This window comes from Crocuta crocuta, unplaced genomic scaffold, assembly GCF_008692635.1.
Source record: "Crocuta crocuta isolate KB4526 unplaced genomic scaffold, BGI_CrCroc_1.0 scaffold69-1, whole genome shotgun sequence".
In the NCBI taxonomy this organism is placed as follows: Eukaryota; Metazoa; Chordata; class Mammalia; order Carnivora; family Hyaenidae; genus Crocuta; species Crocuta crocuta.
In genome coordinates this window covers 267374-293916 of record NW_027551577.1, presented here as the reverse complement: position 1 = coordinate 293916, position 26543 = coordinate 267374, and the positions used below count along the sequence as shown (strand labels likewise).

Here is a 26543-nt window from a genome sequence, read left to right as displayed (position 1 = left end):
TTGTGTGGATTCCTTCATCTATTGGAGGACATGGTGATTCCTTCTAGTTTCTGGCCACTATAAATAAAATTGCTATAAGCATGTGCACATCAGTTTTTGTGCAGGCATATATTTTCAAATTGGTTGGGTAAATACCTAGGAGTATGAATGCTAAATCTTATAATAAGATTATGTTTAGCTTCATAAGAAACTGCCAAACTGTGTTCCAAAGTCTACACTTCTTATTGTTGAGTCTTGGAGTTCTTTGTTTATTTGGATATAAGTCCTTTATCAAATATGTGTTTTCTAAATAGTTTCCCCCAGTCTGTGGCTTGTTTATTTGATTCTCTTAACAGTGTCTTTCACAGACCAAGTTTTTAGTTAAATAAGGTCCAACTTACCAATTTTTTTTTTCTATGGATTGTACTGTATCTGAAAACTCTGCCAAATCCAAGGTCACTTGAGTTTATTCCTATGTTTTCCTCTAGGTTCACAGTCTTGCATTTTAGACTGTGGTCCAAAAAGGATCTTTTTGAATTAATTTTCCCACTGATGTAAGGTCTGCATCTAGGGTTTTGAGAGTTTGTTTTGTTTTGTTTTCTGCATAGGGATGTCCAATTTTTTCAACTATTTGTTGAAAAGATTATCCTTTTTCTATGTAATTGTCGAATATCACCTGACTATATTTGTGTGGGTCCATTTCCAGACTCTCTATTCTGTTCCACTGATCCATTTGTCTCTTCTTGCACCAGTAGTATACTGCCCTGATTACTACAACTTGATAGTAAACCTTGCAATCAGGAAATGTGAATCTTCCAACCTTGTTCTTCCTCATGTTGGTGTTAGCTATTTCAAATCTTTTGTCTCTCCATATGAACTTTAGAATCAGTTTGTTGGTATTTAACAAAATAGTTTGCTGGAATTTTTACTGGTATTTCATTGAACCTATAGATCAAGTTGGGAAGGACTGACATCCTAACAATATTGTCTTCCAACCTATGACAATATATCTCTCCATTTATTTAGATCTTCTTTTATTTCCTTCATCAGTTTTGGGGTTTTTTTCCTATATAAATGTCCTGCACACATTATGTTAGATTTATAAGTCAGCCCTTTATTTTTTTGTGATGATATTATAAATGGTAGAGTTTAGCCAATTTCAAATTCCAATTGTTCATTGCTGGTACACAAGAAAACAAGTGACTTATGTATATTAACCTTGCATCCTGCAACCTTGCTCTATATGCTTATTAGTTCCAGGAGCTTTTTTGGTCAATTCTTAGTAATATTCTACATAGACAGTCATGTCATCTGTGAAGAAAGAGTTTTATCTCTTCTTTTTCAATATATACGTTTTGTTTCCTTTTCTCTTATTGCATCAGCTAAGGTCATCCAGTACACTGATGAATAAGAATGGTGAGAAAGAACATGTCTTATTCCCTATCTTAGGGAGAAAGCACACAGTTTTTCATCATTAAGTATGTTGTTAGCTGTAGGTTTTTGGTAAGATGTTCTTTCTCAAGTTGAGGAAATTCACTTCTATTTCTAGTTTTCTGAGAGCATTTATCATGAATGAATGATGTTGCATTTTGTCAGAGACTGTTTTCAGCATCAATTTTGGTCAGTATTATTCAAATATTTATTCTGTTCCTTATTTTGATATTCTAACTACACATATGTTAAATCTGTTGCAATTGCCCCACAATTCTTGGATAGTCTGTTTGTTTGCTTGTTCTGTTTGTTTTTTAACTCTTCTCTTTGCATTTCTAACTGAGAAGTTTCTATTGCCACATCTTCAAGCATGATTAGCCCACAAAAGCATTCTTCATTTCTGTTACAGGGTTATTTCTATCATTTCTTTTTTTAGTTGAAAAACTTTGACATGTAATATTGTGTAAGTTTAAGGTATACAGCATGATACATTTATATATTGTAATTTAGTTGTGATGTAGTAATATTTACCACATTACATGATTAACAGCACAAGATTATTGTCTATATTCATTATATTGTACATGAAATCTCTATGGTTTATTTCATACTTGTTACAGGTTTATACCCTTAAGCACCATCACTCTTATCTCACCCCTCTCCCCCATCCCCAGTAACCACTATTTTACTGTATTTTTTTTTTACAAATTTAACTTTTTTAGATTCCAATATAAGTGGTATCATATAGCACTTATCTTTCTCCAACTTATCTTGCTTAGCATAATGTACTCAAGGGCCATCCATGTTGTTGCAAATAGAGAAATATCCTCCCCTCTCTCCTGGCTGAATTATTTCATCATGTATATGTACATCTTTTTTTATCTGTTCATCCACTGATGGACATTTAGGTTGTTTCCATATCATGGCTTTTATAAATAATGCTGTGATAAGCATGGGAGTGCACATATCTCATTGAAATTCTGTTTTCATTTCCTTTAAGGATATACCCAGAAATGAAGTTGATCATATGGTAGATCTATTTCTAACTTTTTGAGTAACCTCTTTATTGTTTTCCTTAGTGTTTAGATCATTTACATTCCCACTAGCAGTGCACAAGGGTTCCCTTTTCTCCACATCCTTTCCAACACTTGTTATTTCTTGTCTTGTTGATACTAGCTATTCTGACTGTTCTATTATCTCATTGTGGTTTTGATTTCCATTTCCCTGATGAGTAGTGATGAGCATCTTTTCATGTGTCTATTGGCTATCTGTGTATCTTCTTTGGAAATATCTATTCAGGTCTCTGCCCACTTTTTAATTGGATTGTTTTTTGGTTTTGTGTGTGTGTATGTGTGTGTGTGTGTGTGTGTGTGTGTGTGTGTGTGTATTGAGTTATATAATTTATTTATATATTTTGGAATATTAACCCCTTATCAGATTTAATTAGCAAATATCTTCTCCCATTCACCAGGTAGNTGCTACACATGGCCAGATTTCATTGTTTCTCATTGCCATGTAGTATTCCATGGTATAGATAAACCACATCTTCTTGATCCATTAAAAGCTGGTTGGGAGTTTTTATCTTTCAGTATTTTAAATATGTCATTCCACTCTCTATTGGCTTTAGAGTTTCTGCTGAGAAATCTGCTGATAGCTGATAACCTGCTCCTTTGCAGGTTACTGTATTTTCCTTGCTTGGCTGTCTTTAAAATTCTTTATCATAGACTTTTAACATTTTTAATATCCATTTGAAATAGTCATTTTGCACTGAGATAGTAAGGTGTTCTATTAGCTTTGTGGACTTGAATATCCAGTTTTCCCCCCAGGTTTGGGAAGCTCTCAGCTATTATTTCTTTAAATAAATTCTCTGTCTCTTCACCCTCCTTTCTCCTTCTGGAATACTCTTTATTCTTATGTTGGCTTTTCTAATAACTCTCAAAGGCTTTCTTCACTTTTTTAAAAATATTACTTCTTTGTCTTCTCCCACTTGAATCATTTCTAGAGTCCTGTATTTTAGCTTGCTAATTCTCTCTTTCATCTGATCTGTTCTATTTCCAATGCATTTGAATGCATTCTTCGGGGTATTTTTTATTTTTTTATTATTTTTATTTTTAGTTCTTCGACTCCAGAATTTGTTTGCTTCTTTTTTGGAATTTCATTCTCTTCAGTAAATTACTCCTTGTCATTAATTTTATTCCTGGAATCACTGCATTGCCTTTGTCATTTTTCTTGTAAGTTGCTGAATTTCTTTATAATAGCTCTTTTGAATTCTTTATCCGTTAGATCACTATATTCCACACCTTTGGGTTCAGTGCTGGAAAACTGTCATTTTCTTTTTGTGATACTGTAGTACCCATGACTTTTCAAGGTGTTGATGAGAAGGGCCTCTGCCACCACATTTGAAGTAGCAAACACCTTCGTTCTTTAGGGAGGACTTTGTTTATTTTAATTCTAACAGCTCAACAGGTTGGTGATTACGTGTCTTTCTTTTGCTTTCCAGAAGGTGGTGCTATAGCACAAATTTTTGGTTTCTCTTATCAGTGCTGATTGGCCACTAAAATTGAAAGCACATCATATTTTTAAAGTGCTTTCACTTTACACTTCTCGTGCCATAAAGATTCTGCTGTCCTGCTCCTGGACCTGCTGCTAATTTCTCTGCTGCCACAAGTTCTGATGCCACCAGCTCCACTGCCACTTCCCTTCTCCACAGTCTCCTCCAAAGTCTAAGCAACACACTTTCAGGTACACAGATGGGTGGATATCTTGGATGTCCTAGAATGCTGTACAGGGGTGTTTTTTGTTTGTTTTGTTGGTTATAAACACCCAGTTAGTTGTAAATAAAAGAGAACAGAAAAAAGGAATGACACCTACCACAATGCTGATGTTACTTCTACCACTTCTTTTTCATTCTTTCTTATAGTTTTCATCTCTCTGCCTATGTTATCTAACTATTCTTCCACATTGTCTACTCTTCCATATATTCCTTAACATATTAACCACAGTTACTTTAAATTTCCTGTCTGATGATTCCAAAATTGTGCCATTTGAGTCTGTTTTCATGCTTGCTTTGTCTCTTCAAACTATGTTTTCTTATTCCTTTTAGCATGCCTTGTAATTTTTTGTTGAAAGCCAGACAAGCTAGGGTAATAGGCCTTTAGTGTGAATAGGCCTAAGAGTTGGGCTGTATAATATCTGGCATAGCAGTAGGTGCCAGAGTCTTCAAATTCCCCTAGTATCCATTTGTGTCTCCCTGTTGTCATGGTTTCCCTGAGAACCTCCCCCCACCCCCATAGAGTCTGTGTGTTGAAGCTCTTTTGGCTGTAATCCAGTTATTCTATCAGAGCCCTATTGGTTTAACAGTAAGATGGGGGAAAGCGTTCTATTATCTTGTGATTAAATCTCAGTCACTCAGTGGGTGTATGTCCCTCACAAGTATTTCTCAGCTTCTAGCCTCTCTCCTCACTTAAGTGAGACAGTAAGAGTGGAGAGGGGTGGGAGTTAAAGAAATGTCCTTTCCCCAGGTAGGATAAGGCTCTGGTAGTCTTTTCCCCTAAAGAGGAGACCTTCGTTATGAAGACTGCAGGTATATTTTATAATGGTTCCTCTTGTTCTCTTCCTGCCAGAATCAAAATGAGATCCTTCTTGGCTCCTCACAGTGAGATCTTCGATGTAAAACCCATCAAAGTGTGGGTTTCTTTCCTAAGAAGAATCTTTGTCTTCTCTAAGATTGTGACCCCAGAGGTTTTTCATTCTCAAATTAGTCCACACTCAGCTTCTAGCAATTCATCAAAATTATCAATTAAGTGTTTCTAACAGTTCATGACACCAGCAGTTTCTGTTTCAGTAAGCAGATCTCAATTATGACTTTCTGAATTCACCTATCTCCATATTTTAGGGTAGCAATCTCAGTTCTCTGATAAGAAAACTTACTTATTACTGAATTCTTACTGTCCAAGAAAAGTTACTAATTTTCATTTTATTGTTTCTTGTGTAAGGATGGAAGTGATAATTCCTAAGCTCTTTACATGTCAAAACTGATAACTGCTGGAGCTCATGGGTGGCTCAGTTGGTTAAGCGTCTGACTTCAGCTCAGGTCATGATCTCAAAGATGATTGAGTCTGAGTCCCACTTCAGGCTCTGTACTGACAGCTTGGGAGCCTGGAGCCTGCTCCGGATTCTGTGTCTCCCTCTCTCTGCCCCTCTCCCACCCACTGTGTGTGTGTGTCTCTCTCTCTCAAAAATAAATAAACATTAAAAAAAAAGAAACTGATACCTACTGCTTACATTTTCATCCTCAAGGTTTAATCAACTTCTCTCTTGAAGAATCACTTGAGCCATGTATTACATGAGATGCACGTAACCTGGCAGGTAGATTTAGATATGCCTCAGTGTTGAATTCAGCTCTTGGACAAATACTATGGTTCCCTCTTTCCAACTGGTGGTGATATGGGATCCAACTGCTATCATTATGGGATGGTTTTATGAGATGAGAAAGTAGCTGAAACTAGTATGGAACTGGAATGAGAAGGAACTCTTGGGAATGGCATGTTGTGGGGAAGAGGTTATGATAAAGATGCATGTTGTTTTTAGAAACTATTCTCAACACTAAACACTCCAACAGAATCTTTGGACTAGGTGAGGAAAAACAAAATGATCAAAGAGATTTCCAATACCCATGCTTCTTTCTGGGTTTCTCCCTGCCCATGCCTCTCCCCTTGTTTCAACACTGCCTTTGTATTCCCTCCCTCAATGCTTTTATCTTGATTTACTCACTGGGCCCACTTTGAAATGCTAGAGCTTAATTGTTACCAGAAGGGCTAATACTAAAATAAGAGAAAATAATAGAGGCAAACTGTCCATCATTGCAAGGAACAGTTTGCGTCAGGAGAGAATTTCCTACCCCTGGCATATTTAAATAGAGAAGAAACAATTGCTTGTCAGGAAAAGAAGTAAATTACTGTTATCTTACACCACACAAACATACAAAGGTTAATGACTGGAATAAGTGACACTCATTCTGGGGGAAAAAATTTCTAAGTCTTGATTCCTTTTTTAGTCTTATATATACACACAGCATAACAGCATATATTAATTTAATGTCTTTGATAATGCAGCTGGGAATCATTCAGAAATCATTTACTATCATTAAAAGGATCATTAATTTGTTGGAAAGAAAATGTATTTACTCTGTCAAGATCTCCAACTTACATCAAACCTATTACTTCAAAAACATGCAAATGGTCTAACAAATCAACCTCCAGATGGATTGTTGATATCTATATGTTCTTATGGACATTATAGATAAGAAATTTAAATAAGTCAAATTCAAATTAGCGCAGCTGCTGTGAAACACAGTATGGAGGTTACTTAAAAAGTTAAAAATAGAATTACCATATGATCCAGTAATTCCACTACTGGGTATTTACCCAAAGAATATGAAAATACTAATCCAAAAAGATATATGCATCCCTATATTTACTGCAGCATTATTTACAAGAGCCAAATTATGAAAACAACTCGAGTGTCCACCAATAGATGAATGGATAAAGAAGATATATAAATAATGAAATCTTCCCATTTGCAACAACATGGATGGATCTAGAGTGCATAACGCTAAGTGGAATATGTCAGTCAGAGAAAGATAAAGACCATATGATTTCACTCATATGTGGAATTTAAGAAACAAAACAAAGAAAAAAAAGAGACAAACCAAAAACCAGACTCTTAACGTAGAGAACAGACTGATGGTTACCAGAGGAGAAGAGAGTGAGTGGATGGGTGAAATAGGTGAAAGGAGTTAAGGGGTGCAGTTATCATGAAGAGCACTGGGTAAAAAAGTCTAAAGTTATCAAATCACTATTTTGTATACCCAAAACTAATATAACACTGTATGTTAACTATACTGGAATTAAAGGTAAAAAAAAAGGAAAAAATTGTCTAAAGAAATTTAAACAAGTGAAGAAATAAGTAGGGAAATAGACAAAAAGATAAGGATCAAATTCTAGGCACAGTCACTTGTTAAACAGGATGACCTATGGAGTATGCTTTTCAAATAGTATCCTAGGTGATTCTGATGTAAGTAGTAGGAGTACCACACTTTGAGAAGCTATGTTCTAAAATGATCAAAATAAAGAATATGTTTCAAGTATATTTATATAGTCAGTTTTTAGTTTTAACACTTTTAAAATTATAGAACCAACTCAATTTCCATACTTATTTTAAGCATTTGCATTATATCTTTTCATAAAATCTTTCTTGTTTGTCTTACAGTAACAAGAAAAGCAGGCCAAAGGAGTGGAAAAACAAAATACCAGAGAGAGTAGAAAAGGTCAGTTCCCTGTAAGTTAAAAGTACAAATTAAGTTATTGACAGATAAGATGCTGAGAGAATTGAATCTAAGTCAAAANCATACTGTCTTGATGATGACAGCTTTGTAGTAGAGGCTAAAGTCTGGGATTGTGATACCTCCCGTTTTGGTAAAACCAACTTTCTGAAATCAAGCTACAACCAAAGAAGTAACACTTTTACTCACCCTACAGGCATGTCTAATCCAATTTTATACTGTGCAGGGCTAAAGTCAATGCAACATAAAATATGAAAGTAAAGTCCCTCCCTGAACCCTATATTTCTGCATTTTGAAGATCGTTCTGGTACTGCTGGGCTTCTGGATTATATTGTTTCACTACAAAAAATCCCCCAAAACGAAAGATTTAAAGGTATCTCTGTATTTTCCTATCTGATATTATCTGCTTAAAACTATCTTCTGTTAGAATTTAATATACATGGTTCTGTAGAGTTTTTAATATACACAAAGCACACAACTTTTCCTAAGGGTGATTACCAGAGGATAAATGCTATTGCCACTTAATTTAGAGAGAAATTAATAAACCACCCACACTTCTACTTGCCAACATCACACTAAAGAGGAAAGTAAAAGGACTTTGTTGTTTGGAACCAGGTCAGGTTTGAGCTTGAATTTCTACTCTACTATTTATTACCATGATCAATTTATTTACCATGAGCAATTTAATTATTAAATTAATAAATAAATCTATTAATTTATTACCTCTATGAGACTTGGTAAAACAAGGATAATTTTTTTTTTCTTTAAACTCTTGTGTCAAAGGCCTATTTTCAATGAAACAGGGATAGTTTTGAATATTAAGGTAATATCTGAAATACCCTAGCACAAAGATCAGCATAGAGTGGTCAACAAAATTATTTTAATATATAAAGCTCCCTTCTTTCCTCCTCTCTGCCCACTAATCCTCTTGCTCATTAGTTCAGACCACAAAAGATTCTTTTTTTAAATCTTTATGTTGTAAAATAAAACAAAGATACAGAAAGCCACACCAAAAAATGTGTTGCTTAATGAGTTTGATGAGTTTTTATGAGGTAAACACCCATGTATCCACCATCTAGGTTACCAAACAGAATTTTGCTTACCAGCCACTTCCCTGGTATCCTATCACAACCTTAACCCTACTCCCCTTCCCATAAAGTAACCTCTATCCTGAGTTAATAGTAATCACTTTCTTATGTTTGCACTCCAGTGTACAGTCTTGGACATTATAGTTTAGAGATGCCCATTAAAAAAAAATGGTATGTGTGTTCTAAATCCCTTTTAATCCATAGGATTCCCTCGTTCATCTGTTTCTTCCTCTTGTGGTGGATCTGTTGGAGAACCTAGAGCCATTGACCCATACATAGAATTTTCCACAGGTAAGATCAACATGTTCCTCAGCCCTTTGTCTTTCCTACAAATTGGCAGCTGGATCCAGAGGCTTAATCAGATTCATGTTAGATTCCGTTATGTTCTTTTATCAGGAGTGCATGATGTCTGCTTGTCTCTTTTGTGTGTGTGTGATATTAACAGCTGCTGATGTTCAATGTCTAGTTACATTTTGCACTAGGAGGTGCAAAACAGAAATACTGTTTTTGTCGTTTTTGTGCAAATTTTATTTATTTCTATATCCCAGCAACCAATAAATAAAAGTAAAATCCAAAGAGTAATACCATTTATAATAACAAAAAAAAAAAACCCCACCAAGCACCCATGGATAAAGACAACAAAATATGTAAAAGACTTCCACACTGAAAAACAACAAAATGAAATTGAGGGAGGTTACAGAAGCATCAAATAAATGGTGGGATACATCATGTTTATGAACTAGAAGATTCACAATTACAAAGATGTGTGTACACACACACACACACACACACACACATGCATGCACACCACATCTTTATCCATTCATCATCAGTCGATGGACATTTGAACTCTTTCAATTATTTGGCTATTGTTTATAGTACTTCCATAAACTTTGGAGTGCATGTGCCCCTTTGAATCAGCACTCCTGTATCCTTCAGATAAATACCTAATAGCGCAATTGCTGGGTCTTTGGTAGTTCTGTTTTTAACTTTATGAGGAATCTCCATTCTGTTTTCCAGAGTAGCTGCACCCGTTTGTGTTCCCACCAACAATATGAGGCTTCCCCTTTCTCTGCATTCTTGTTGCAGAGAACACCTGTTGCAGAGAACACAACATCTGTTGTTTCCTGAGTTGTTAATTTTAGCCTGACAGGTATGAGGTGGTATCTCATTGTGGTTTTGATTTGTATTTCCCTGATGATGAGTGATATTGATCATTTTTTCATGTGTCTGTTAGCAATTTGTATGTCTTCTTTGGGAAAGTGTCTGTTCAAGTCTTCTGCCCATTTCTTAACTGGACTATTTGTTTTGGGGGTGTTGAGTTTGGCAAGTTCTTTATAGATTTTGGATACTAGCCCTTTATCTGATATGTCATTTATAAATATTCTCCCATTCTGTAAGTTGCCTTTTAGTTTTGTTGATTGTTTCCTTCACTGTGCAGAAGCCTTTTTACCTTGATGACGTCTCAGTAGTTCACTTTTGCTTTTGTTTCCCTTGCATTCAGAGAGAGACATGTCTAGTAAGAAGGTGCTATGGCAAAAGTCAACACAGGTTGCTGCCTGTGTTCTCTTCTAGGATTCTGATAGTTCCTGCCCCACATTTACATCTTTCATCCATTTTGTATTTATTTTTCTGTATGGTGTTATAAAGCGGTCCAGTTTCATTCTTCTACATGTTACTGTCCAGTTTTCCCAGCACCATTTGTTGAAAGTCTTTTTTTCCTTTGGATAGTCTTTATTAATTTGTCAAAAATGAGTTGACCAAATAGCTTTGGATCCATTTCTGGGTTCTCTATTCTATTCCATTGATCCATGTGTCTGTTTTTGTGCCAGGACCACACTGTCTTGATGATTACAGCTTTGTAATATAGCTTGAAGTCTGGAAAAGCAGACAAAGACCCTACTAAAAAGGAGAATTACAAACCAATATCTTTAATGAACATGAATACAGGAATTCTCAACAAGATACTGGCAAATCAAATCCAACAGTACATTAAAAGAATTATTCACCATGATCAAGTGGGATTTATTCCTGGTTGCAGAGTGGTTCAATATCCACCAATCAATCAATGTGATACACCACATTAATAAACGAAAGGATAAGAACCATATGATCATCTCTCAATAGATGCAGAAAAAGCATTTGACAAAATATAGCATCCATTCTTGATTTTAAAAAAACTCAAGAAAGTAGGGATAGAAGGAATATATACCACAATATCATAAAGACTATATGTGAAAGACCCACAGCTTAATATCATCCTCAGTGGGGAAAAACTGAGAGCTTTTCCCCTGAGGTCAGCAACATGACAGGGATGTTCACTCTCAAAATTGTTGTTCAACATAGTACTGGAAGTCCTAGCCTCAGCAATCAGACAACAAAGAGAAATAAAATACATCCAAATCAGCAAGGAAGAAGTCAAACTTTCATTCTTTGAAGACAACATGATACTCTACATGGAAAACCTGAAAAAATTGCTAGAACTGATACATGAATTCAGCAAAGTCGCAGAATACAAAACCAATGTAAAGAAATTTGTTGCATTTCTGTAAACCAATAATGAAGCAGCACAAAGAGAAATCAAGGAGTTGATCCCATTTAGAATTGCACCACAACCTTAAGATACTTAGGAATAAACCTAACCAAAGAGGTTAAAAGATCTGTTCTCTGAAAACTATGGAACACCTATGAAAGAAACTGAAGACAGAAAGAAAAAGGAAAATATTGGAAAAACACATACTGTTAAAATGTCTATACTACCCAAAGCAATCTACACATTTAATACAATCCCTATCAAAATAATGCCAACATTTTTCACAGAACTAGAACAAACAATTTAAAATTTGTATGGAACCAGAAAATACCTCAAATAGCTAAAGCAATGTTGAAAAAGAAAAAGCATGGTAGGAGGAATCACAACTCCAGACTTCAAACTATATTACAAAGCTGTAATCATTAAGGCTTTCTTATCTAATATATGTATTTAGAAGGTAACTTTTCTTCTACACTCATTTTTATCTCTCAAATACTTCTGTATGTTTTCATTATCATTCAATCCTAGATATTTTTAAATTGCATTAACTACTTACTGTTTTTAATTTCTCTAAATACATGAAAATTTAAAATTTTTATCTTTTTGTATTTACTTCTAATTTCATTATGTTGTAGTCAAAGATTATTCTTTGTAACATATATTTTTAAAATTCATTGCTGTACTGTCTATGACTTGTTCATATTATTTTTTTATAAATGTACCATGTACACTTGATACACCAGTATCATGTATACAAATTGCTAGACATAAAAATCTATATATCCAAAAGATCAGGCATAAAGCTTTCAATTTTTTAATTCTGCCTTCTTGATCTATCAATGTTAAACTTCTCAATAGTAATAAAAGATGCTAGAAGAAAGAAGCAATTTCTAAATTTTGGCAAAAAATTATTTTCAACCTCCAATTCTATATTCTACTAAACTGTAAATCAAATGTATGAGTAGAATAACAATATTTTTGAACACGTAATTTCTCAGAAGATTCATCTCTTGGGAATCCTTTCTTGAAAAACTCCTAGAAGTTGTGCTCCCGAAGAATTAAAGTAAAGCAAAAAGAAAGAAGTGGGATCTGTCTAACAGTAGCTACTCCCCAGGACAGCAGTAAAAAGAAATCTCTGAATACAATAGACCTAGATAGCAAATAGTACAGCTTGAAACAGAATGGAGATTTCTGGGAGGGAGATCTCCAGAGATGCGATCAGAGAAGGGAGAATTGGTAGATTTTTGAAATATTGTTAGCACTTGATTGTATTAGACACATCTCTTGCTCCTCAGCAGATTCTCTTGGTTTTAGTCACTCTGTCTTCAGCTGCCACCATAGTGATTCTGTGAGGGCTCAAAGAGTTCCACTTGGGGTGTCTCTGGCTCCTCCCACAACTTCCAGATTCAGATAAAGTATCACTCTATGGATGGTAGACTCTTGCTTCCCCTCAAATTGCCAAAGACACGTCTGATGGTGCATACAAGAAGGGTGGGGAGAGGGTTTATTCTTCATGGGAAAAGTTTTAACTAGTGGGAAGCAGAAAACATGGGGAAATTAACAGATAAAATCCCTTTTCCTCTTTCTGGTAGACTATTTTCACAATTTTCAGTACAGCCCACATGGAAATGTCCTGAGTGGGTGAGTAATGAATCTGCCAAATGACCAGCTGTTATCTCTTCATGGCTTGTTGCAAAGCAGTAGCCAATGAGGTAATGCATTACCTTGCATTTGCTTCCTATTTGTCCCGCCTCACTTCCCTCTACCCTCATTCTTGCTGCTCTGACATTGCACCTCCCATCAAAGAATTAGCATTTAATGTTTGCCTCAAGCTCTGTTGTTTAAGGAACATGGAGCAAGTCACAAATATATAAAGGATTCTGAAGAAACCATGTAAATTTTTACTTTAAGTTTATAAAAATTATTCAAGGAAAAATATCAGAATATTGTTAACTCCAGGGGACAGCATGTGGGGGGAGTTGTGTAAGGTAAGCATTTTATATAATCATGGTATATCATCTAGCTCTGCAGGAAACAATATTTACATAATTATAATAATGTAAACACTAACCACTGATATAAGTACAAACTGTGGATTAATTAAATTTGGTAGATGGAGAGTAGAGGAGGAGTGTGAGAGCTTAAATTATCTCTACCAGGTAATGAGAAAGAAGGATCACACATTCAGAATCCTATTCTTAGCCCTCAAGTAATTCAATGTGTGATCTTGCACAAGTTGCCTAATTTACCTTTGTCTCCGTCTCTCCATTTGCCATATGGAAATAATACCTGTCATGCCTTTTGCAGCAGGGTTGTTATAAAGGTAAAATGAAATATGTGTGGAAGTATACTGAAAAACAGAAAGAGGCATGAAAACCAGAAGCAAATTCAGAGCAGCATTTTCGGATCAAAGGAATAAAAGTGGGATATGAATTCAAATCCTCTACGTAACATTTCTTTGAAAGCTAAACTGAATAAGGCAAAGCTAAGAATTTCAACAATGTTATGATCCTTTGGTATTTAAAAACAAACAAACAAACAAACAAAAAACCTCTTTTCCCTAGGAAGAAGGAAGATATAACCATGCCTGGCTCCTATAGGTAATTCTGATTAAAATAACCTAACTTGTTTCCTGGCTCTAATCTCTCTTCCCACCAATATCTCTATCTAGCTTACCATTCTTAACCTAACTCTTTATCTTGTTATCCATAGATCAGGGACCTAAAAAGTCTCCAGATCCCTCAATTAAGGTTCTATCTTCTCTCCATAAACTTGTATTAATTTCTCTGGTCCACTCAGATTTTGTTTTTCCCCCCTCTTACAAGAGTCAACTTAATTTTTTTTCTTGGAAGTATAACCAATAGTCAACTTTTAATATTAGATTAAATTCTACCTTGTCTTTACAAATCTTGACTCCCTCAGGCACTGCATAAATTTGAGAATATCAAACATGTCTATTGCTTCTCCCTAAGTGCTAAGCACAGTTCTAATCAGGTGGCAGGTATTTAAAAACAAAAAACAAAACAAAACAAAAAAAAACATAAATGAATGGAAGAGAAATTCCTTACTTAACCTCTTTAAGCTTCTAGTTTTTCTTCTGTACAGTGTAAACAATACCTTACCAAGATACTATGAGACTTTTAAAAATCATACATATGAGAGAGTCTAGCAAAATGTCTAGCATGTAGATAGCATTCAATAAATGTTTGCTGAATCTAGATACTAAAATGTGGATAATATTCATCTCATATGATTGGTTTGAGGATTAAATAAGGATGTGTTAACATGCTTTAAAACCAAAACACTAGTCAAAGCCAAAGAATTATCATTAAAAAGTACAACATAAAGAAACAGAATGGTAGAGGAAACTAGCAGGGAGCCAACTCAGAAGCAGTAGCCCCACGGGAAATATATAGTGGATTTAATAAGATTTCTGGCCTCTGAAAAGCTTCTTTCTTAGAGAAACTGAATGAATACCTGAGACTTTTCGCCTAAAGAGGTGAGATCCTAATACCTCAAGTACATGCAAGTCTTGAAGCAGATGCTTTTGTACTGTGTGATTCAAAAGACATTGTTTGCAATTGACCCATTTAAGAAATATATACCCTCTGGCCCAGAGAATATCTTTGGTAAGCCATCTCCAAGTGGGGTGATGCAAGAACTAGTCTGAGTATTCGATTTCAGAGCCCTATGACTCATCTACTGTTGAAGAGTAGCTCAAAACTAAAAGTAGTCCAGAGGTACCTGGGTGGCTCAGTCGGTTAAACGTCCAATTCTTGGTTTCAGTTCAGGTCATGATCTCATGTTTCGTGAGTTCGAGCCCCACATTGGGCTCTGTGCTAACAGTAGAGAGCCTGATTGAGATTCTCTCTCCCTCTCTCTTTCTCTTAAAACAAATAAACATTTTAGGGTATTCCATAAAATAAAGGAGGTAGACCATAGGAGCTCTAAGACATTTCAATTCTGAAATTTGGAGATTCTTCTGTACTACGAAAACTTATTGGAGCAGCAGAATTTGAGAAACAGACTGCCACTACTGAAAACTAGGAAACCAGCAGTAGCTCTGGAGGAGAAATTATCAGTCCCCGTGCCTCTGTCAGAGATGTAGACCAATGTCGCAATTCATCTCTCACGCAGTGCCCTCTGCTTACATTCTAATAAAAAAATATTCTCCACTGAAAGCCACTAAGGGAACCTGAATATTTCCCCTTGCCACAGTCTTATGCAATCATCTTAAATTCCTGTTCATCCAAAAGCTATAATTGTTTTAAACATATTCTGTAGGATTTATGGCTTCTTTTATCCTCATAATCTGAACTGCTTTTATTGAGAGGACATGTAAAGAGTAAAAGACAGGTAGGTCCACCATCACATACTTAGCACTGGCCTGCATGTCAGAAGACTTGGATTCTTGTCCAGACTTTTCTAATGACTTGCTATAAAATCCCTTGACAAGGCACTTATCCTTTTGCTATTCTCCTTCTGGGTCTCTGTTCTCTCTCTCTCTCCCTCTTTTTACAGTGAAGATCTTTTCAAGTCTACAAACCTATGAAATCATTCCAAACTGTAACCATCACTGTTAAAGAATCTACACTAAATGAAGAGAGCAACTTAAGCATCTGCAAGCATTCTAAGTTTCTTGCAGAGATTTAGAAGCATTGACAGCCTAAGATCTCTAAGATTGGTTTGTGTTATGCAGGTCCAGGGCCCACTTGGAGCTCTCCAGGGTACTGATTTCATCTCTGGCTGGTATTTGCCCTTCTACTCTGGACTTCCCAAGTTTCCAAATCTATCAATCACCAGCCAGAGGTGTGACACAAATATATGCACTGCCCAATGGATATATGAACAAACGAAAAGGAAGAATGTCATAACAGAGAACAACATAGGACTAGCTGCAAAACAAAATGAATTCCAAACCACAGTTTTCATTCAACACGTACTAGCCATTTTACAGGAAGTAATGTACCATTTCGTTTACAAACTCCAGGTCATCTTTAGCATTCCAATACCAGACCAGAACCCAAGTCTCTCAACCTTCAATCTAATGTTCTTTCCACAATTTCTCTCTACTTCTCTTTTGATCCCAAATGTTAAATTTCCCAAAGTTATATACTAAGCTGGTAAGAATTCAGGCTGTCTTATAATACACCTAGCACAATGGACTAATATACCCTCCCTAAGTGTTCATTGATATTTGTTGAATGAATGATAAAGATGAGACCATAAGCAGGGCACCTGCGTGGCTCAGTAGTTAAGCATCCAACTTCAGTTAAGGTCATGATCTCAGGGTTTATGAGTTTGAGCCTCCCTTCAGGCTCCATGCTGACAGCTCAGGGACTGCAGCCTGCTTTGGGTTCTGTGTCTCCTTCTTCTCTCTGCCCCTTCTCTCTCTCTCTCTCTCAAATAAATAAATAAATAATCATACATTTAAAAAAAAGATAGAACCATAAGCATCTCTAAACTTCAAGTTTCACCATGTCTCACCTGCATATTCATGAAACTCTGATAATCCCATCTTACATGGAACTCAAAAGACTGACACCTAAAGCTCACAGAGTGTAGGTCTGCGTATGATTGCAAAATTAATAAACCAACTGATATAATGACTAAAAGTACACATATACTGTGTTGGCTACTACAATTCCAATATAGCAATTATAAACAGAGGTTTGAAATTGGACAAACTTGATTTGAACCCTAATTATCACTTACTAGCTACATGACTTGGGCGTGTTACTTACCTTGCCTATGCTATGCTTGACTTAGTTGTAAAAAAAGGAAAAAATAGTATATGCCCTCATAAGCCTGCTGAGAGGATTAAATACTGCATTAAAGCATCTTACTGTGTAACTGGAACAAATGCCAGGCACACAATTAGTGCTCAATAAAAGTTAGCTATTGCTGTCATCTTTATAATAAATCACTGGACTCTATAACTGAATTGGAGACTTTATATGTTAAAAACAATCTCAAAAGAATTTTAAAAAAATTTGTAGTTAAAAAAATGAAATCTCATACCATCCCCTTGGTAAAGAAAAACATAGAAAATGCTGATTGCCTCATTTTATTTTTAAAAAATTTTTTAATGTTTTTATTTATTTTTGAGAGAGACAGAGACAGAGCATGAGAGCAGGGGAGGGGCAGAGAGAGAGGGAGACACGGAATCTAAAGCAGGCTCCAGGCTCTGAGCTGTCAATACAGAGCCCAATGTGGGGCTCAAACTCATGAACCATGAAATCATGACCTGAGCTGATGTCAGAATGAACCACCCAGGCATCCCTTGATTGCCTCATTTTAAAAAGGCACAGACAGGCTAACTCTTATAGCTGGGGTCACACACAAAATGCTCAATCCCCTAAAGACAAGTAATGGGTACTTTGCCTCTAAGGCATAGCAAAAGGTTGGAATATGCAAAGTATGTAACTTGTAGAGGGTCTCCCAATCAGGTAAGGGGGGGGGGGGATAGGGAACTAAAGCATTTTCACACCAGATTTGCTAATTTATAAGTTATTGAACCACCTTAAATCTGAATAGCTTAGAGCAAAAAGTATGTTAATGCTCTCTTCGAATTAAAAAGAAAATTTACATGATGCCTCCCTGCTATCTACAACCATGTGAGAAAGACACCAGAACTTTACCTCCTATTTTAATAAAAGAAATTTACCTTAACAAATCCTCCAGATGATTTTGAATGCACACTAAAGTTTGAGAACCACTGTCCTGTCCCTATTCCCCTCCTATTTTCTTTTGCCTCTCTATTCCACTTGTATTCCATGACCTAGGATTTCAAGAGCCTAAATTTCCTTTATCTTTTACCCTCTCCACTTGATAAAACCTCAAAAAAACCTTGATAAGCTCAATTATCCACCTTCTCCAAGTGTACCCCAAGTTGCTAATAAATGAAAAAAAAAAAAGCAGGGCAGACTGGCACCTTAACAAGGCTTTCAACTGTCAATAAATCACGTGTTTGGTCAAAAGGCAATGGTAATTTTAAATCCTATTTATTCCCTTCAAATAGCACCCCTTCCTTCTTCCTTCCTTGTTCTCAGTAGATGACCTAACCTCCTACTTAACAGAGAAAATAGAATCCACCAGATGGATATATCTCAACTTCGCACCATCTAATCTACACAACTTTCTGTATCTTCATCCATATTCTCCTCCATCTCTTCTGTTAAAATAATAAATCAAGTGGCCCTCCTCTTATCTAAGACCAAAACCACCTGTGAGCTGGACCTAAGTCCTTCTTGCTGTTAAAAATAACATTATTGGGGCACCTGGGTGGCTCAGTTGGTTAAATGCCCAACTTCGGCTCCGGTCATGATCTCACAATTCATGAGTTCGAGCCTCTACATCGGATTCTGTGCTGACAGCTCAGAGTCTGGAGCCTACTTCAGATTCTGTTCCTCCTTCCCTCTCTGACTCTCACCTGCTTATACTCTGTCTCTCTCAAAAATAAATAAGCATTAATTTTTTAAAATAATATTATAAATTATTCTTCTCTCTCCATATTATTTACCTTTTGCTTCAATTACTTGTGGCATATGATCAGTACCTTAGTATATACAATGAAATGCCATGCAGTCATGAAAAAAATGAATAAAGTAGTTCTTTCTGTCCTCATATGGAATACAATACACATTCCTGAAGTTCAAACCCATATACCCAACTGCTCATAATTATCCTTTAGATGGATGTGTCATAGGCACTTCAATGTCACATGTCTAAAATAACTCTCCTCATCTCCCTCTAAAATCTCTTCCTTTAGGCTTTTTTGTATTCCTCAACTCCTAAACATCATCTGTATCCACCCAAGTGCATATCCAGAAATCTAGGTGACATATTTTGCTACATCCCTCTCCTTCATCTCCTATCTAATCAATCATCATGTCTTGATAACTGCATCTATTAAATATTTCTTATGTTATCCCACCTCTCTCCATCTCCACTGCCACTATATTAGTGCAAGCCAACATCATCTCTCACCTGGGCTTCTGAAATTGCCTTTTAATCATTTCCTAGCATCCACATTTCCCCTCCTCCAATTCAGTCTCCACTAGATTGCAGCCAGAGCAGTCATTTCAAAAAAATATCTAATCATGGCTCTTTCTCATCTATCAAAACTGTTACAGTGTCTCATTTCTATTAGAATAATAGATATGAGATAATATACAAAATACTTAGCAAAACTTAGAAGCCTCTGCATGATCTAAACCTTGCTTACTCTATTCTCATTTTACATGACTCTACTCTCTACATTCCAGTCATATGGAAATGCATTTCTTCAAACTATGGTCTTTCCTTTTCAAAAGCTTCACAAATGTTCTTTCTCCCAGAATGTGGTTCCCCTCATTTGCCTAGCAAACTCCTATTCATCCTTCAGGTCTCATTTGGAATGTAATATCCTCAGTGAAACCTTTTCCAAACCTTCAGATTTGGTCAAGCCAATTTTATCCCTCCCCCCAATTCACCAGACATTCGTCCATGTATTCATTCAAAAAATATTTATTGAGTACGTGACTATACAAGTTGCTGTGCTAGGTGCAGAGAATATAACTGAACAATACTGAGTCTCTTTCCTGATTAAGTATATATGCTAGTGTAAAATATAATAACTATACAAATAATTATTTAATTTCAGTTATAATAAATACCACTGTTAAGAAGTACAGGGTACTTTGAGAATGAATAAATATCTGGTAAGTGGGGAAAGGAACGAATTCCTTTGGCTCCAAAGTCTAAGCTTATTTTTCCATTACACTATGCTATAAATTCAACCTTCACTTTATTTCTAACCATAACTGATTTTAACTTTTTCCTTCATAACTTTAGCAGATTCAAATTCTGCATAGTTCTTTCTTGTGCTTCGGGGAGGCAGTCCTAAGCTCCCCACCACTCAACATGGCAGTACTCCAACCCCACTAGGTCCACAAATCAAATGACTATGAATACTGTTCTGGGCATGGGGTGTGGGGGGACTGTGGAGGGGAGGTAAATGACATAAAAAATAGTTAAAACACAATGCATGGCTATGTGCAGAGGACTATGGGAACAGAAAAGATGGAAAGATTAATTTTGTCTGGGGCAATAACATGCAGAAGCACTATGTAAAATGCAAACCATTAGTCAAATGACAGTTATTAGTGGTGGCAGTACTGATAGTGATCTCTCTAAGCAATAAAATCCTTCAACGACAAAATAAAACAAAACAAAAATCAACTATTCAAATAGAAAAACAATATGGCCATTTATTTAACCCAGAAAAGAACACCTGAAATACACTTCTCTTCATNATGTGGAGGTTCCTCAGGAAAATAACAGTATCTCACTTTAATTCACTTTACATTTTAACAAATCTCTTATTTGCAGCAAATGACAAATTATGTATTTTACTTTTTATTCACTTTCTTTTACTGTATCAGAAAAATGTTAAATTCTGAGTTCTAATTTATTATGATCATATCTCAGTCATTAAGCAGTCACTGAGGTTAAAAAAAAAACACTAAAATACTAAATGCAGTAAATTCCTTTTAAGTTCATTTTAAGCAGATTTTGTTACACCACCAGTAGAGCCCCCTAGTGGTGGTATAGGGGAATGACTGGATTGAAAGTAAGGGACTAAGACTCAAAATTACTGGAAAATCCAGGCTGGGAACCTCTGGATCATATAATCCTTAAGGCATACTGATTTATGATTCCAGCCCTGACACTTCTTAACTGAATGACCTGCAGTACATTTCTTAACTTTTGTAATCTTTGATCCCTTCATACATAAAATAGAAATGATAACAATATCTGATAATTTAATCGTAAGAATTAAATAAAATATGTAAAGAGATTAGCACAGTATATAGCATGCACACAGCTAGTACTCAATAAATAGTTACTATATTATTATTATTACTCTTTCAGCTCTAAAATTCTATGAATTTTATAAACCCAATACCATAGAGCACAATAAAATATAGAAAATCTACATTATAGGTATTGTTCTTATTCCCCACTAGGAGGAATGTGCTGTAGTTCACAGTAAGAAATCAGGACCAGGTAGACTTATAGTTAAAAGGGATGCCAATGGCTGGTCTAGAGATCTCAGTGCCTCCACACTACGTGACTATCACCCAATATGAAAAGACTCCTCCTATTTTTGAGGGAATCTAATGTTTAAATAAATGTCTTTATAAGATCCCAAATATCTCCTATCTATTCCCCTAATTCTTTCCTATGAAAGGATGGAAAATAGCTGCTTAGAATTATTTTGACCACAGAGCAAAATAATTTGAGAGTTACTAAATCGCTTCTGGAAACTTTACTTTTCCACAAGGATTTATTTCAAATCTTTCAATATCCTAATTACTCAGGTAGTGGAAAAGACAAAATGAAACCTAATATTCCACCAGGAGTACAAACAAGTTTGACTTACAGAAGAATTCCCATTCTTTTTTGCCTTTGCTCATCATGTTCATGTTCATGCCTTGCCTCTCCTCCCCTCATCTGCATCCTACCCATCCTTTAAGGTCAAAATTACACTTTTTTTCTGACCTCTGATTTCATTCCACCATTTGACTTTGTGAGTTGAACAAAAGAGTTACCAACATCAGCATCCTAAGAGAAAAAACTAAAACTCAGAGATTGAGATTTGGCCAAGTTTACAAAAGTGGTCAATGCCAATACTATGATTTTATAAACCCACTGAAATGTAAGATTTAACTATATGAAAATACAGCAACAATCTAGTAGCACCAAGAATATCTAAACCACCAATCTGGATTATTCTGATGAAAATATCCAGTTTATCTCAAACACATATCAAGATAGTAGTAAATTTTAATGAGCCCAGTGTAGTCATTTTAAAGAGAAAAAAAATACTCAGAAAAACTTAAGCAATGTCACTTTTTCAATTAGAACTCTTACATTTGCAAGTGTAAACTAGGCAAATATGTAATTTACTAATTCACATATTTGAAAAGTCCAGGTTTTGAGTTCAACAGATTTTAGGAGTTCAAAGGAGCTGGATGTTCTCCATCTGCTTTGGCTTCACTCCCAAGCAGAACTTCTCCTGAGGACCCTGGTCTTAGATACTCCCTGGTTCATATCCAATATATAAAGAATACATATCTTCTCAAAAAAAACTAATCTAAAATCAGAGTCATAGATCCAAACTGAGATTGGTGCCCATCCCTAAGTCAGATTCCATGATCAAAAGAATGTAATACTCTAATTAGCAAAACATGAACCACATGTCCATCCCTGGAGCCAGGGGTAAAGTGGGCTCTGTCCAAATCTCAAAGCCTGAATTTCAGGGAGGAGATGGCTCCCCAGAGTAAAATCTGGGTACTGATGCTAAAAAAAAGGGGGGGGGGAATGGACACTGGGAGGCAAAACCAAAAACAACAATAGTCTACTATAATCATATAACTCAATAGTGTCATATCTGGACCAGAACTTGCACTGTGACTCCTAATTCAGTGTTCTTTCTATTATACTATGCTATCATATTATACTATTCTTCCAAGAGGAAGAAACTGTAAAAGAGGATCTCAATCAGCTCTGTCTTGAATTATCTAAAGCTTAAAATGTTTTGCTTTGCTTCTTAAAAGCTATTTTCATGAAAAGACAGCTTCACAAAACTCTCCAGGAAATAATTCTGCTCCATATGGAGAGCTTCAGAATCACTTTTCAAGATGGTCTTGGCCTTATGAACTACTTCTCATCTACACCTGGCAGGATCAGCCATATAAAATAGTGGGTAACATATAATGTCGAAGATTAGGGGGATCAAAAAGCTTGCAATTCAAACCTCTACCTCGCCTATTAATATTTTTTTAATTCTACCACCAAATTCAATAGGCTTCGGAAGTTCTACTGAGCTACCAGTTTTCTTACAAAAATACAGACGTTCTAGGAAGAAAAACACCTTTAATTTATCCACTCAGCCAACATTTAATGAATGTAAAGCAGAAAGCTAGGAGGTATTTTGGGTATAAGAATGAGTAAGAGAAACCCTTCCTTCTGAGGAGTTTGCAGTTTAGGAAGAAGACATCTAACATAATTATAACATATTGTGAAAGAACTATGATAGATCTCTTATAAAATGATTTGGTCCACAGCACAGCAATCACTTCAGAAGAGAATTAAGTGAGAGAGTCAGTGGACAAGATGGCCCAGAGATGTTGTGGGTTACATCACAAGAGATAATAATATCACTGAGAAGATGCAAGAGACCAAAGACAAACTTTGCCTTACAAATGCTGGCATTGTAACCTGGCAAGTGGGGAAGTGTGAGAAGAGGAAAACAGAAATTCACCTAACAATTAATTAGCAGATGTTACATGTAAGGATTCCTAGTAGGTAATATGGAAAACAAAAAAATGACAAGATAAGATTCCCTTCTTCAAGAAGCCTACAATATACGTGGGCAAATAAGAAACAGGCAGAAATTACATAATAAAAAACAGATTTTTTTTAAGTGCAATAAAATTCAAACAGATAAACTGCTATAGAGTTTCATATGAGAAAGAGATAAAGAGACAGAGAATATCAGGGATAGGAAAATCCAGGAATGTATCATGAAGAAGGTGTGAATATGTAGGAGGGAAGGAATAGGTAAGGATGCTGGAGGAGACAGATGCTGAACATTCATCCCAAAAGATAGGTCATAAGAGACTTCTGGCCCTCATTTGACTAATCCATGTTTCACATCTTTAACTAACCTAGTGGGGATGGACCATCACAATTCAATGCCCAGTCACTCTGGGGGCTGAAAATTAAGTTCTTCAGGCAACCTACAGAAGGGAAAAATAAAAGCACATAGCTGATAACAACATGACTGAATAGTTTTAAAACACAACTTTTTAATTTTATTTTTCAGAGCCTTATTTTCTGACCTGTAAAATATGGATAAATAACCCTTACTCATATAAAGTTGTTTGAGGCAAAGTAAAATAACATACTAACGTGCTTAAAACATGTCTGGTATATAACAGACCTTTTAGTAAATACTAAGTTTTCTTACCTTCTGTTTTAATTTCCGAAGGCTGCCATTACATATCACCATAAATGTAGTGGCTTAAAACATCTAAAATTTATTCTCTCACAGTTTTAGAGGCTAGAAGTCTGAAATCAAGGTGTTGGCAGGGTTATGTTCCTTCTGAAGGCTATAAGGAACCCTAGATTGCTTAATTCTTGCAGCTTCTAGCGGCTATCAGCAATCTCTGTTTCCATCTTCACATGGCCTTCTTTCTGTTTCTCTCTGTATCCCCTCTTCTCCTTATAAGTACCACCAGTCTGTGGATTTAGAGTCCACCCTATATCTAGGATGACTTCATCTCAAGATCCTTCAATAATTACATCTATAAAGATTCTATTTCCAAGAGAAAAAAAAAAAAAAGGTCACATTCTAAAGTGCTGGGTGGACATGAATTTGGGGGGACATTATTCAACCCACCCAACCTCCCTTCTTCAGATTCATTTGAGTTTGAAAGAGTCCCATCATGTTTTGTAACTGTCCAGTTCACAGGAAGACCTTACCTTCTCAGTGCACTCCCACAATATTTCCATGGAATTAAGTAACAATATCAAAAAATACCTTAAGGAAAACTGGGATTTTAAGAAGGCCTGAGGCAAGTCAGCATTTTCCACAGACCCAAAAACCTGAGCTCCAGTTCTCTCTCTACCAGTAGCAACCATGGGACCTTGGGCAAATTACATCAACTCTTCAAGATTCAATTTCTCCATTTTTAAATGGGAATATTTAAAAAATGGGGGAGAATTAAGATATAAATAAAATATACAAATACTAATTATTATTTACAAGACTTTCAATGTTTAATTATTTCACAAAATATACTGGTAAGTGCCAGGCATCATCTTAAATACCATGGTCTATGACCTCAAAGGACTTACAGTCCAATACTAATATATAAATAAAGATTATGAAATACCTTACCACTGAATTATTTGGAAATTATCGTATATGTTTCACAGAGTCGAGATGACAGTGACCAATGCTATCTTGAAGGAGGAAGAAATTGAGCTAAGTCTTAGAAGGCAGATAGGTTTTAGCTAAAGAAGAACAGAATGAATGCTGGGGAAGAAAATAAGACATTAATAGGCCAGATATAACAAATTTCAAAGCTAGACAGTATGCCTAGACTTGAAGCAGAGCAGCAGATACGACAGGTACCTGAATGAAGAGTGCCATGATGAAAGCAGGATTTTAGGGGGAAAAGCCTGGCAGCATTTACAGTCTAGATTGGCAGGAGAGAGACTAAAGGCAAGGATATCAACTAAAAGGCTGTGGCCCTAATCCAGAACATGTTCATCTTCACTGGTTGCTAAAATCGTGACTGGCAGCAAGATCTGTAACTTCTGGAAAGCCGCTTACTTCTCAGGTAGTAATTCCAAGTCCTTCCCAGGGATTTTTCCTCTGCTGACCTCACTAAACCAGTCACTGGATGGTAGAGAAGCTTCCATTTCACATCTCATCTTCTCAGTGCAGAAAAGAAGCATGGAGGACACATAGGCAATCCAATCCAATGGAAAAATCCTCTCTAAAGCAACACTGATGGGACGAGTCATCCATTGGGAGTTAAGAGCCTCTGCTTAAACATTTTAGCCTTAGAAATGACCATTTCATCAAAGCCACTATCTCTGCAAATGACCAACGTCAAATATATCATCAGCTCCTTGAAGGAACACTTGGCCCCCCTGAGTCCTGGACAGTTCTTCATCTGGGAGGATGAGAGTTAGCCACTGCTAGGGTAGAAGGAGGAATAACAGGATCCTGCAGCTTTTGAAAGAGATTCAAACCATGCCCAGTAGTGGCTGGCTGCAGGGAGGCAGGTCTGAGTCAGTCTGTCAGGTGATGAAATCCTCACTCCATCTGCTCTGAAGGAGTTGTCTGCCAAGTTTGATGCCTGCACACATGAGCTCCCACTCCCACACCCACCACTTTCTCCTCTGAGAAGCAGAAACAAAATCTGTTTCAAATCTTCATCTTTTCTCCTCTTCCCAAAGCCCAGCTCTATAAAATTACCTTTTCAGTTACAGATTATGGAAGAGAATAGAGAAGCACATATTCCTCTAATGACTTCAAATAGGCAAGATGGCTATAATAAAACATACATTAAGCAAAGGCTACTTGGCATCTCCATTGTTAACACAT

General features: G+C 36.0%; 2 protein-coding genes across 2 annotated transcripts in view; one reads left to right on the top strand and one right to left on the bottom strand.

Moving 5' to 3' along the window:
• The window catches only part of SYN2 (synapsin II), a 191144-nt gene that overhangs the window by 132281 nt on the left and 32320 nt on the right, over positions 1–26543 (bottom strand). The gene's annotated exons all lie outside the window — the stretch shown is intronic.
• LOC144221178 (small ribosomal subunit protein uS10-like) overlaps positions 4981–26543 on the top strand; it is a 44029-nt gene continuing 22466 nt past the window's right edge. Inside the window, 3 exon segments of the mRNA XM_077751618.1 lie at positions 4981–4993; positions 8052–8126; positions 9046–9132. Of these exon segments, the coding sequence (XP_077607744.1) occupies positions 4981–4993; positions 8052–8126; positions 9046–9132 (175 nt within the window).